The sequence below is a fragment of the Maylandia zebra genome, linkage group LG11 (assembly GCF_041146795.1).
Source record: "Maylandia zebra isolate NMK-2024a linkage group LG11, Mzebra_GT3a, whole genome shotgun sequence".
NCBI lineage: Eukaryota > Metazoa > Chordata > Actinopteri > Cichliformes > Cichlidae > Maylandia > Maylandia zebra.
In genome coordinates, this window is record NC_135177.1 from 31,962,981 (window position 1) to 31,977,079 (window position 14,099).

The window sequence follows — 14,099 nt, forward strand, 5'->3', positions numbered from 1 at the left end:
TTAAAGAACAAAATACATTTTTTATTGTTTTTGAAGTATTTTTTGTTCATACAACAACTGGGCAAGCTTGTGTGAACAGCAGGACAGATCATCGCTATCACTGTCTCATCCATCCTGGAGATGATCAAACAGCACTACATCCACAGCGTTTCCAGCATCATGTAGGACACCTTCAGTGGTTCCCGCTGAGTTTTTTCACTCTTACCGTCAGAGAGGAGATATAAAAGCTGCCCCCAAACAAAAACTTTTATGTTTCTCATGGCTAGGTGCTTGATTTTATACTTGCAAAAAAAGAAAAAGAGGATTCAATCAAACAATACAATTCTTCAGAAAAAAGGGCTTGTATTAGAAAAAAAAACAAAATAAAAAATATAAAAGTTCACACAACTTGTAAAAATTGTTTAACAAACACACATGCTTGGATCGACCATTCAAAAATAAGCACTGAATTAACATTAACAATCTGTAGCATTTCAGTGGAGCTACAAAGAAGCAGCTTCTTGCCTTTTCAATTCATTTTGCTTGCTACTCAGTTTTGATGCTAATGGTTTGGGTTTGTTTTGTACTTTTGTTATTTGCTTTCATTCTTTGTGCCAGAAACAAATAGATTATAATAACAGTGACTTCAGTTTTTCCAGTTCATTAAAAAAAAAAAAAAAAAAAAAATCAGCCAGAGCAAAGTCAATATGCAAACAGATCTATCATTTCTCCCTGTTTAAGAAAAAAGAAAACTACCTTAAATGACCGTAAACGCAAAAACAAAATTAAATTTAAGGAAACTGATCTACAATTCATGTAAATCTAGAAAGATTATAATCCTCTACAAAGATCTACAACACAGCTCATGTAAATTCACCTCCTCATGCACTGGAAAAAGCTTTCTGATTAGGCCAACAGTTCAATAACTCCTCTGCAGTAATGTGGCTTTTTTGTTGGCTTTGAAATATACATCTCAAGACTTTCCAGACTGCTCACATTTAGGGTCCTGCCTGTTAAGGGTGGTTTAAAGCTCACATGTCACATCCACTATCGCGCACTGGTGTTGCTTCGGCCGGTTGTGCAAATCTAGATTTTTGTAACATGTAACACTGCGTTGTGCTGCTGTGGCTGCCGCTGGGTTACAGACATCAGTGTATGATTGTATGATCGTGTCAGAATTCAGATTATAGTGAGCGTGATGTTGCAGTAGTTTGAAAACATAAGACTTTGTGGGAAAAAGAAAAAAATCTCTGCAGTGTCTCAGAGTCTGGTTGACGTCAGATGACAGTGTTGTCTGAATGTCAGTGTCTATCATTCAGCTTCATTTGGCAACCTGCGGCTTAACCGCGGTGTCTTTACTCCCCTTCCCAAACACAATCACATTCTTGAAAAAGGTTTCTTTGTCGCATTGTGGTGATGATGTTGATCCTGTTCTCAGACAGCTCCTGCAGCTCTCTGATCAGCTCCTGCAAAGACGGACTCGGCCAGGGGTGGTCGTTGCGGTCACTTTTGAGAATGTACGAGCGCTCCACGATCAGCTCCAGCTGCTCGAGGTGTTTGAGATTGCTGAGGAGCAGGAGGTCACTTTTTGGTTCCTCAAGGAAATATCTAGAAAAAGGGCAAAAAATATATGTTTTAGACTCCTGATAGGAAGATCTGGTGTTGGGGCAACTGGAAACCCAGAAAGAAAAAAGAAAAATTTGATGACTCTTTCCAGCAGATTAATGTTTGGGTTGTATTTAAGAAAATGCTGCAACATAGTTTAAAGTTCTAGTGCCTTTGTTAAATAAATGAAGCAAGTTTAAGCCACCAACATTTTTTTTTTTTAAATTGTCAGTCAGTACTGCATGAAGGTAATCGATTAAATGTAATCTGTAATAATTTCACTGAGCAATGTTATCTATCTACAATAACAATAAATACTAAATAGAAAATAAAAATCTGCCATCTCACCGTATCCTGAGAGTCTTGAGCTGAGGAAATAGTGAGGGAAGCTTTTTGCAGAGACTGCCGGAGAAGCGGTTCTGATGCATGTCGAGGTGCTCAAGTTTCTTGACTTTCTTCACGATGAAGCATAAATCCTTGAGTGATATGATCACTCTCAGCACCAGCCTGGTCACACGGGGTGGAAAAATGGTTGTATAGAAAGCAAGAGGATTCCCACCTAGACAGACAGAAATCAGAAGAGTTACAGGAGGCAGTTTTGGCCTAAAGCTTGATCTTTTGCTTTTTCTTTTTTTTTTTAATTTTATTTGCTTCTTACTTTTACAAACAGGAAGAAGGAACAGGCAACACATGGGACAAACAAAGTTTTCATCCCCCGTTTTCTGATCGAGAAAATTTCTCCTACTAACTAAGGATGTATACAGCATCAGAGTATTCACTAAAATGCTGGCAGGCAACCTTTACACAAATACTAATACCTGCTTTTTAAAATTAAAATAATGAGTACTATTTGTAGTGACTTATGTGGCTAGTCTGTGTTACTGCTTTATTTTGTATATCAGGTCAAATTTGCGAAACTAAACTAAAAAAACCAAAAACACATTGAACAATGGTGACACTCACCAATGATTTCCAGTGATTCTAGCTGATACAGATAACTCAGCCAGGACTCTAGACGACATTTGACGCCAATTTTTAGGTACCTATAGCGAACAGTCAGTGACTTCAGTGAGGTCAGTCCCCTCAGCGCGTTCTCAGACAGCATGGTTTCTGGGTAATTCACCAACTCCAGAGAAGTCAGTGCTGGGCCACCGTACGCTTCTATAGGACCAAATAATGGGAGCAAGTTAGTCAAACGTTTGCTAATAATTTGGCACAGTGGCTGATCTAACTGTCCCACCACTACAGGCTTAGGTAGTAAGTAAAACTCTGAATGGTGACTGATCAGTAAAGGACATCTTTAGTTAAGTTTATTAAGACCCTCATTAGTTGCAGCATCATAGCAGCTATTCTTCCTCGTGTCACATGTGATCCAGCAACTCTTAGCAAGTTGACTCCTTTAGGAAAAAACTATGATAAACAGTATCATTCACTCTGTACTCAGTAATGTCTTTTATGCTGCAAGTTAGATACATTGCTAATAAATGTATGAAATTACTGAAAGCTGTCTGATTTTTTGACCCGCTGAGTCACAAAATACATTTGATCCAGTTACACAGCAGCTGTAAATGTTGTTTGGGAAGCAATTTAGCAGGTAAACCCACATGTAAAGTGTGATTTTCTTTTGATAAATGCTATTTTAATATTTCAGGTGAAAAAAAAATGTATACTGGTTCTGATGCAGGGTTATAAAATGCTGTAAAGACACTAGACTTACCTGGGTCTTCTGGGTCTGGGGGATAAAAGTAGTCGTCGGGCAGTGGCACTGGGTTCTCTGTAATCTCCCAGGATAAGTGTTTCAGCTTCTTTAGGTTCAATAGCAAGTTATGGAAGGCCTTAGATGGCACTGGTGCCACCACCTGCAGCTTTGCTTCAGCCTGCTGGTGAAACAGCAAATATTCCAGATTGAACAAGCGTGACACGCTGTTTACGAACTCAGCAGTGCTTGGCAGCTGGATGTTACACACACTCAGGTGAGTCAGCCGCTCTGCTAGCTGCCCAGTCTGACACTGCTGTAGCATTGGCTCGCTCCATGTGGCGTTTCGTATCCCGAGAGTCTTCAGGTTGGGGAAATCAGGCAGGTTGTCCACATTTTTCTTCTTGTAATGCTGCTGTGCCTCCATGCAGACAATAGTGGTGAGCCGTGGGAGGGACTTCACAAGGTGTTTCCAGTCTTTGGGCCTCAAACGTTGCACTGCAACATGGGTCACCCTGCGATACTTTAGTGTGTCCCAGAATCCAGCTGTGTAGCGTGGAAAGTTGGATAGGACCACCATGTGGTTCCGCCATAGGCATGGGTGGTCAATCAGCTTTTTGAGGACTTTGCAGCAGCAGCGTACCCTGTGCTTTTCCTGTGTGCTCAGGTAGCTGAACACCATGACCCAAACTTCGGGTGGCAGATGTGATAGCCACTTGACCCTCATGTTGACTTGTTGGAAGCCTCAGCTCCAGGCCTGTTTAACGCTCCTTTGGCCTAAAACCCTGCCTTCAAGTTTTCGAAGGCAGGCTGCACCTGAAAAGTTAAGAACAATAACACTTTTACCATCCAGACTAAAATAATACAAAGAAGATACACAGAACTCGCTTAAGCCATCTCTCAAATAAGTTTATTTTTGGCCAGTTACTCAAGAAAGTCTCTTGATGCATGCTCAGCCGGACAAGGTCTGTTCAGTGGAGAAATGTTTCTCCACTGAACAGAATCAACTTTTTGGTATTTCCTTACCTGGCTGTAGTCGAAGGACTATTTTAAAGACAAATATGACTGCAAATTCAAACATCATGGGCTAAATCACTGTAAACAAAACAGTATTGTATTAATCCAAGTTATAGTCATAGCCATTGTTTGGTAATTGGTGTCTAAACTATTTACACGGAAGTTGAAAGTTGTGCTGTGAAGAATGAAATTATATTACTCCAAGAAAGCTATCCAGCATTTTTGTCAAAATGATTGGAAACACCTTTACCTTAGGGCAGATGTGGTAAAAGCATGCTGAAAATAATTATGTGGTTATATTAACATCCATTCAAATACAATGCTTTCGCCAAATATACAAATAAATGTATATTTAACACATCTCTTTAGTGGATATATATAGTTCAAAAATAATTGTGATTTCTTACCTGGTAGAAACTCCTGGGAAAAATAAATTTGGTCTTATGCCTTCAAAAAACACATCCCCATGATCCAAAAGGCCAGAGGCAGAAGCTTTTCCAGCCTGCATGCTCAGAGTCAAATGAAAATGAATGAGTATCTCTGGTCTGTGACTCTTAAAAAGCTTGCTGGTACTTGATTAACATACGACTCCATGATGTAATAATACCTGCACATCCTGTTTATCTACAGGTTACTATCTACATGTGACCTTAGTAATCAGCCTCTTGTATTGTCCCCGAGTCTTGATTTTGTCACTAATCCTTTGTGTAGCGACAGACTCCTTGATCACCCAGATTTAAACCACACCTCAGTGATTGATTGGCTGAAGCCCCACAAAAGAGTTAATGTCTGAATATCTAAACCCGTCAGCCATTTTCTTACAGACAAAGCAGCCAGAAATTTTTCTAGGCAATGAAAGACAGATGTTCATTTGAGAACACAAATGCTCATTACAGTCAGATCAGAAAAGAGTGATTAATCTGCCAGCTCCTGAAAAAAAGTCTGTCCAAGGATGTCCAGCAGTGGTAATGGGTCTGAGACAACCTCTGACATGACCTGATTACTCAAACATTATTGGCAGTTCTTGTGTGAAAGAACTGTTAAAATAAAATACCTTGAAGGATGTAAACAACTACAAAAAGACATGACTGGACTACAACAAGATACAAAATGTGTCCAGTTCTCTCTGTGATCACATTTGCAGTGATGTGTATAAGTGTTGGCAAACAAATGTTGCTCATCTATGCAGCACATCTTGAGCACTCCACTGATTATGAAGTGGAGAAAGAAAGTTTATTTACAGTCCATGTAAAGTACTCAGCCTGTACTCTATTACTTACGTATTAGGAGGCTAAATCTTAACATCTAACAAAACTTTATAACACTCAAAAGTCAGAAGCCAAAAAGCTGAGACTATTTAGTCCTATCATATCCATCCATTTTGTTCAGTCTGTAGATGGTTTCTGCAAGCTGATAATTATAGTGCATGTCAGCTCAAACAACATTTTTTATTCTGCAGTTTGTGTATAAATATATTTCATGTCTTCAGAGGAACCCAAGTGATGATGACTTTAACGCTCATTCAGTGTGTTTCCTTCCATAATAACACAAAGAGGTCTAACAGAATAAACAACCATGTTTTCCTACTGAAACTGATCCAAAGCATGTAAGTAACGATCTGCTGATACTTTGAAACAAAGGTGGTGAGAGAGAAATGATCACTTATTTATCTACAGTTTACAGTCTTTTCATCTCATGGCCGGGTGGGTCGACTCTCCAACGACTATCCAACGACTCTCATAAAAGCCCAACAACTCTCGATAGCTCGAGTCCCCACAAGGCGGTTAATGGCTGGGTATCTATAGCAGCCAGTTGTTTTCACACATGCAAAGAAACCACCAGCTTTTCTAGACATTAAAAGACAGATGTGCTTATTAGAATAAAAAAGTTAATCAAAGTCAGACCAGAAAACTGTGTTTGATCTGCCGGCTCCCTACAATAAAGTCTGTCCAAATATGTCCAGTGGTGAGAATGAGGCACAGCTTCGAACATAAAGTGACTGAACCATCATTTCCAAGAGTTCTGGTAGAAGTGTAAACACATTCACACTTTTCCCCCACTATTTCATTTTGCTATTCATTTCTGTGGTTTTGCTACAGCATGAACACTGTAGTCAGAAAGAATTTGCATCCATAATTCTTGCTAAACTATTGTATGTAAAAAAAAAAAAAAAAAAAAAAAAAAAAATTACACTGAGTTGTACCAAAAGTTATGGCTCATCATTTTAGCTAATTGCTCATCAAACTGAAAATATTCTAAAAAATAAAGTACACTGGCAAACTGCAGATACAGATAAGAGACATCTTACAATTCTTTATCCTAGAAGTTGTAACATCACAAATTGCGGTGTAATCGCACCTAAAACATGAGACTGTAACAGATCAGCCTAAATAAAGTAAAATAATTAAATAACTGGAAATTTGTTTGCGGTTTAGCTCATTCTGTCCTGAATTTAAACATTAGCAGAGTTAAATGCATGCACGCTGCAGGCTTTCTACTGTTACAAGTAAACATGCTATCAGTTATTCATCATCAGTTTATAATATTAAACTGTTATCAGACTTACATTGTAGATGCTCCTTTGAGAGGTCTTGACCGTTATTTCTTGATCAGCTGATCAAAGTGCTTTCTTGGCAGTTATGAGGGAAATGATCGGTCAACTCCTGGGAGGGACAAGGAAAGAGATTTAGTTCAATTGTATTTATGTAGTGCCAAATCACAACATCAGTTGCCTCTATGCTATGATAAAAGGCGAAGACCCTACAATAATACTGAGAAAAGTCCAACAATCAGATGAGCAAGCACTTTGGTGACAGTGAGAAGGAAACATTCATTTAAACAGGAAGAAATCTCCTGAAGAACCAGGCTCAGGGAGTGGGAGCCATCTGCAGACACTGGGTTAGGGAAGCTGATTGTTTTTAAATTTCATACTTTTCTTTTTTAGCAATGCTATGCCAATGCTAATGATATATGTAAATAATGAATAATAAGGGCCAGGCGACGGGCGAGCCGTAAACACAGCAATATCAAACATAGTCATTGCAAGCAGAAAATAAAAACAAAAGAAAAAAGGGCAACTAATTTGGTATATGTAATCCCAGATCAAGTAGAGGAAAAGCGTTGGATCACAGGCAGTACTTTGTTGCAGCGCCTCTGACTTTCATAAAAAGCCAACCTGAAATCTTTAATTGGAACGTCTCATGACTAATCATTGAATGTCACTTTAATCCACAGTTGCTTTGGACTGCAAGTCTATGTCCTTGTGTTTAGGTGTTACTGCTGGTTATTTCTTATCTGTGTATTTCAGCCAACCAATTTCATATAATTCTGTCACAAACACTCTCCTTTCTGCCCATGTTTTATTTTTAAAAGCATGCTAATTTGAATTTTCTGCCTACCTTTTGGCTTTTTGTTTCTCCCTTCTATACAGTTATCTGCTCCACCTTAATGTGTCTAACCTGCATCTGTATTTAAGGTTTGTTTTACGTACCTTAGTTTCCTTCCAGATGTGTTCGCAGTGTTCTTTTAGTACTCCTCCCATGACAGTCTTCTAGTGTTTTTGCCTCTGCTTGCTTCATATTTCTCTGTTTGTGTGGTTGCATTGATTACCTTTGTCCCAACTCCTTTTTTATCACAAAGAATTTGAACCTTAATCTCATCAATGGAGTTGCACATTTGGGTCTTATCAGTTGTTACACTGCTGAAAGGTCCTCTAGTGTTTTGCAAGGAGCACTAAAAAGACACTTTAGAAATGTCTACCATTGCATTTTGGGGTAGCCTGTTTGTTAAGGGTCACTAGTCAGGCAGGACTCAAACAGTTCAGTGCGTTTATTTATTTACAGTAAATAACAGTTTTAACAGGAGATCAACCCCAGCAAAAGTCCTGGGCTTCCACACAACAGGGTTATTCCACAAATCCACATGGATCCAAAGATTCTCTCCCAAGAACACAAAACAGCTCACCGCTCTCCCGCAAAGGTCCCTCGTAGACAAGGAAACAGCAGGTAAGCTGCTTTTTTTTTTTTTTTTTTTTTTTGTCCCAACTTACAGGCAAACCGCACAATCCCAGTGGTGAAGGAGCCAGACTTCACTAACTGGTTAAAACTCAACAATCCAACAAAGACTGCAGCGCTGCCACTATCTTAAGTGGTAGCACAAACAAGGACATCGGGAACAGGTGTGTGACTCCTCCAGGTGTGTAAGCCAGAGGGCGGGAACCAGAAGAAACTCCCACTTCTGAACCAAAACCAACCCATGCACTCACACACTCGATAAAGGAGAGACATTAAAAACTGCATATAACTCCTGTACATCGCACATGTTGGCGAGGTGATTGTTAGGATGAAAAGCAAACTATGTTGAATCAAAGAGAGCAACAATGCTAGCTCTCTTTGAGCACAATATGCAGACTTTAGCTCAAGGGTGGGGAACTCCAGGCCTCGAGGGCCGGTGTCCTGCAGGGTTTCGATCTCACCTTGGGTCAACACACCTGAATCAAATGATTAGTTCGTTACCAGCCCTCTGGAGAACGTCAAGACATGGTGAGGAGGTAATTTAGTCATTTAAATCAGCTGTGTTGGATCAATGACACATTTAAAACCTGCAGGACACTGGCCCTTGAGGTTTAGAGTTGGACACCACAGAGCAAAGAAAGCAGAACCAAAAACAGCTTGTTGTGCAGTCACTGGGGCACCCGTCAGCCTCCCGTTAAAGACCACAGACAAACCCACAATGTGGATAAACAAACAACCAGTAAATGCTGCTGGCCTCTCAGCTTGAAAAGCTCAGCATTTTGTTACCAGGATGCAGACACGCTGGTGAACATGACAGAAGCTGTAGATTCTAACAGCTTCTTTCAGAAGATGAGGCTACAAAATGGCAGTAATTTACAGGATGGATGCCAACAGGAGATATTTTATGGGACCAAAGCTCTCGCCTAATGCTGTCTGAGCTGTAAGAAGAGAGATCACTTTCTCTTTGATAGAGTTGAATAGGTTTTTTTTGTAAGAGTTCACTAGACTAGCACTGCTTCCTTGCTTGCCCTAACTGAATGCCACTGATGTGTTTTCATGCACGCCACACATTAAATACAATAAACACACATTTTCCCCCCAACTTTTCATAATTAACATTTGTGCTTCCCCCCAGCCTCCCACATCTGGACTCAATCTGCCACTACAGATGAGCTTTACACTTCGCAGCTCAGAGATTCTCTCTGTTTCTCTCTGGATTTTATCTGTCAATCCCCATATTCCCTCTCCGCAGCAGCTCTCACCTTTACTCCTCATCTTTTGCTTCACAAAGAAATATCCGGACCACAACTCGATGCATCACTATAACCGGTCCTCAGAGGGTGAATTTACTTTTGCCAGAAGCAATTTTTCTGGCCCTGACCTGAGGGCATCTACCTGCAGGATCACATTTAGGACACAATTCAGAGTGGTAACAGAGTCATCTGTGAATGAGACAAGTCATCAGCCGGGTTTAATAAAACTAATGAAATGAGAATCTGAAGCGCTGAATGAACAAACTGTGTTGTGTCGAGGATTTTTTGGCAGTGCACACAGAGAGAGTGAGTGTGCAAAACATTTTTGGCTGTAACGCTGCATCTACTGCCACACGTGAGGTCATTTTTGAAAGAGCTTGCCAACAAAATCGGTGCAAAAATAATTTTTCTCTGCAGAGTTGCAATGGGATCGCAACAAGAATATTACTATAAGTAACACAACATTAAGTTGAATACATTAGGAAAGGTGAAGCAAAAGTGTCACCCCCAGAAACAGCTTTACTGATGGGATGTTTACACAACACTTAAAGTTACTGTGCAGTGTGAATGAACTGCAAATGTGATGCTTTTTCCCAAGTCAAAGCAAAAAAGTGAAAAACCAGTACAATCCCTTCCCTTGTTTCTGTTTGAGAAATGTGTGATCTACCAAATTTTATCACCTTAGCTGAAAATATTGGTGTCACTCCCATTTCTTCTGTCCTTTACTTAACAAACCAAGCAGAAATAAATGAGGCATAAGCCACCTTTTCAACTGCTGCTACTAATTCCTAATAGCTTTTCCATTTTAAAGGTGTATTTATTTAAAAAGGGTTAAAATGGGTTTTCAGCAAGGCTGTTTTTGAAGAAGTGAAGAACTCTTCTGAGTCCTCCCAGTTTCACTTTAGTCAGAACACCAGTCAAGCAGAGATTGACACTGCTAATTTTCAAAGGTCATAACTGGGCCAGGGATGGCTTCTCTTAGCCTCATCCTGAACCTTCCCCTCTGCTTGTACATTTAGGGCACACGACTGGCATTTACTCTGCAGAGAGAGAACACATTAACACACATGTTCCTGCCCACATGACCTCTGGGAAGACATAAGTGTGGTTTTAGCATGTGGACCTGTGAGAAAAAGTGCATTAAGGGTATATAATACCAATACCTCCATTATCACCACTGAACTGCATACTTCAATTCAGCATGTCACTGCAACTATAACATGTTTTATCTTGTAATACTAGGGATACCATGAAGTAGTATTAACCTTCACTGTCAGCTATTTAGTAGCAATTGTTGCTGTTTTTGTAACTGTGAACTTTACAAGTTTGCTCTTTGTCTTTTCAAAGTTCTATTTATGACTCAGAAAAATGGAGCTGTTACCGGCTGGAGCGACGAGCATAAACAGATTATAAGAAAGAGGATATTGTAAAATATAGCTGACAAAACACGTTTTTGTTGCAGCCAAATCTCTAATAAACAATCCTGAACTGTGTAATACTTGTATGTCCATCAGATGATGTTCACAAGGCCAAAAAGTGGCTTTAAAATGGTGAATAAAGTTAAAAACACCATTAATGACTCCATTACTCAACAGATCAGAATTTGTTAAATACGTTTCAACATATTCAAATTCTACAACACCTGAAAGATTACTTTTATTTAATCGTACTCATGTGTGGCAAGCAAACAGGAAGTCAGCCAGATTCTGAATAAGTACTCAAACAAACTCATGGCAATCATACAACTCTATGCGCTAACCTCATTTATATTGATAAATAAGGAGGAGAAAGCTAAGAGTAAGATGAGCACGCAAAAATATATTTGTAAAGTCAGCACTATTTTCTCAGACTGCATACTAAAAGGTCTTGTCACTAAAAGGCCAATGTTTGAGCTCATGTGTCAAGTTAAAAGGCCCTTGTGTAAAACCCTCAACCACTTCTTTCCATCTCGTTGTCAGGCATTTTTGGTATGCATCAGCAATATGCAAATTGGTCAGTTTTTGTATCCTCGTTGGCAGGCAGCCGGCCTGTTTTAGGCTGGTTTCTGATGTGGAAACCAGTCAAGGACAGCAGGTTTTAGAGTAAGACTTTGTACTGGATGGCTGCCAATTTTAAATCAAAGGGAAATTAATCATGACTATTAACTCTAAATAGAGCTTCAGTTTAATATTCCATTGTGCTGTTATATAATATATCACGTATATGCTGATAAAAATGTTCACGTGCACTTTTTATTAGTTTGCTGAACTAACCAAGCATGTTGATGCTCCAGGCTAAATATTTAGTATGCTAAATCTAGATCAAAGTTAGCCACCCTGCTGAGGTGTCCTTCCAAGATGCCATGCAGAAGGCAAAACATCAAGACTTTAATGCTCTTGCAGTTTAAGTACTTAGCAGGTGTGTTCCTGGGAAGTCTTTGAGTAATGACTGCTATCCAACCTGCAATTAATCAAGGGGCCTCAAGTGAAATTTCCGCAGACCACCAGAGGGTCTACTTAGAGTGCAGACATACTTTTCATCAGATTTTAACCACTGCCTGCAGCAACATCATGCCTGTATTTGTCTTAAAAACAATAAAAGAAGGCTGTTTTGTGGTTTCATGGTGGCAAGAAATTCAGAGAAAGGTTTGGCTCATGTAAAGTGGAAACAATGAATTCTGACTACTGGCTATAAGTTGTATCTAAAAATACTATTAAGAACTATTCACAATCACATCCCTTTGACAAAAGCCCATGGTTATTGCGATGCAGGTTAGCAATATGGCAGTTAGATTGTCATCCTCCAGGCAAAACCTTACCAAACCAAAAAAAGTTCAGCTGTTTGCTTGTATTTTCACCCTCTCTCTAGTATAATTTTCTCTCATAGCAACCATCTGGATGTCTTCCATCAATACATCCATGGGACACAATACCTCTCCCTTTTTCTGTCCATAATTAAAAGCCAGCTTCCACCTTTTACCATTCATAGTCCTTTTATTTAAAGTCCCTATGTTACTGTCTTTCCTCATCTCTGGCTGCCCCCCAAAACAAGAAATAGCACCAGAAATTGGCCCTGTTGGTAAACACCATTAGAAGGCGGTCCTTGACAACCTTGGTCAATCCAGAATAGAAATCTTATTGATTGATTTGGCAAAGATTTGACACTGGATGCCCTTGATGATAATACTAGTGTAAGGTTCTTTTTTTTAAAAAAAGAGTAAAGTCTAGTTATTAAAAACAATTGTTTTGAAGATGAAAATTAGCTATAGAGACAACAATCAGATGGCCATTAGAACTGCAGTTTTTCACACCAACACACTGACTTCATCCCCAGAGGTTGCTCACAGTGCTTGAGCAGAGATGTTCCATTGCCCTCTCATCAAACTTCCCACCCCCCCTTTCCCAGTCCCACTCAGGGAGTAATCACCCTCTGGCCCCTCAAACCTCTCAATAACATACACATGGTCAATCTGCTGTATGCAGAAATCCCCCCCCTCGCCAGATTACAGTGCCAGCCGGGCGGGATTAGTTTTCCTCTTCGTTTGTTCATACACAGATTCTACAAGCAGAGAGCTAAGCAGCTAAGGCAGCAAAACAAGCACACCAATGACATCTTCAGCCCAGTTATCATGGATCCCTCCAAGACCTGAAAAAATGCTCAGTTTGTTGCTTTGTTATTTCACTTAACTATAATAGCCTAAAATATAACTTTTGCAGCCCAAATCATATAGCAGTAACTTTGTGGACAGTACTTTACCTCTGTGTTAACTTGATTCATTTTTCTTTTCCTATACTACAATTATTCTCTGAAGCTGTCTAAACAATACATAAAATACTTAAGGAAATTTTATTTGTGCGCCACACAAATGCAATGTTTTAGCTTTGTTATGAAAAATGTATCTTCGGAAATTAAAAATGTAAGAAATGTGCCAAAGGAAATGAAAAAGCTCAAATTATTTGATTATAATAACAATAATAATAATAATAATAATAATGTGACAGCACTGTGTGTCTATCATAACCATTGTTGAAGAGGTAATGGCATTACAAATTAATCATAAGGAGCTTGAAAGAATAGTTTATTGTGATTTAATTCAACTTTTTTCATTGACAACCACATATGCATGTTCTGTTTGGTCAGTGTTGATTCATTGCATGGTGCTCTAAAAATCTACTGTTCATTTCAAGTCTCAAACAGACGTTTAGCCTTCACCAATTTTCTTCCACAAAAGCCGACTAAGCCTGTGACGTCACTGAAAACTGTAATTTACACATTGTGAATGCATTATGTGCAGATGTTTTGGAGCAATGTCCCTAATCCCGACACAAAAGCACAGGATAGATTATCCAGTTTGTCCTCTTGAAGCTTGTAGTTCACAAAAACACAATCACATGAAGTATTAACCCTTACAAATATGAAGCAATGTACTACTCGTGTAATCTGTTTTTTTTCTTTTGGAAATGACTAATTCAGTATTCACTAATAGCAATTTTTTTTAAAACTCTGAATTAACTTTAAGAATTACTTAATTGTTAAGACTTGGGCTTTCAGGTGATT

The 14,099-nt window shown here is 39.2% G+C and overlaps 1 protein-coding gene across 3 annotated transcripts; it reads right to left on the reverse strand.

Moving 5' to 3' along the window:
* LOC101480993 (uncharacterized) lies at positions 1–8,467 on the reverse strand. Of its 3 annotated transcripts, XM_076890208.1 has the most exons (9): positions 8,261–8,467; positions 6,864–6,960; positions 4,705–4,799; positions 4,548–4,573; positions 4,307–4,375; positions 3,302–4,096; positions 2,548–2,745; positions 1,933–2,143; positions 1–1,587 (listed from the first exon to the last, which is right to left on the reverse strand). In XM_076890208.1, exons 6-9 carry the CDS (start codon positions 4,005–4,007, stop codon positions 1,335–1,337), a joined length of 1,368 nt encoding a protein of 455 aa, XP_076746323.1. In that variant the 5' UTR covers positions 4,008–4,096; positions 4,307–4,375; positions 4,548–4,573; positions 4,705–4,799; positions 6,864–6,960; positions 8,261–8,467; the 3' UTR covers positions 1–1,334. The 3 variants fall into 3 exon arrangements, with proteins under 3 accessions (XP_076746323.1, XP_014264948.2, XP_014264949.2); XM_014409462.3 differs by lacking the exons at positions 4,307–4,375; positions 4,548–4,573 and having other exon boundaries at positions 8,261–8,466; XM_014409463.4 differs by lacking the exons at positions 4,307–4,375; positions 4,548–4,573; positions 8,261–8,467 and adding an exon at positions 7,788–8,221.
* Between the last annotated feature and the right edge of the window lie 5,632 nt (positions 8,468–14,099).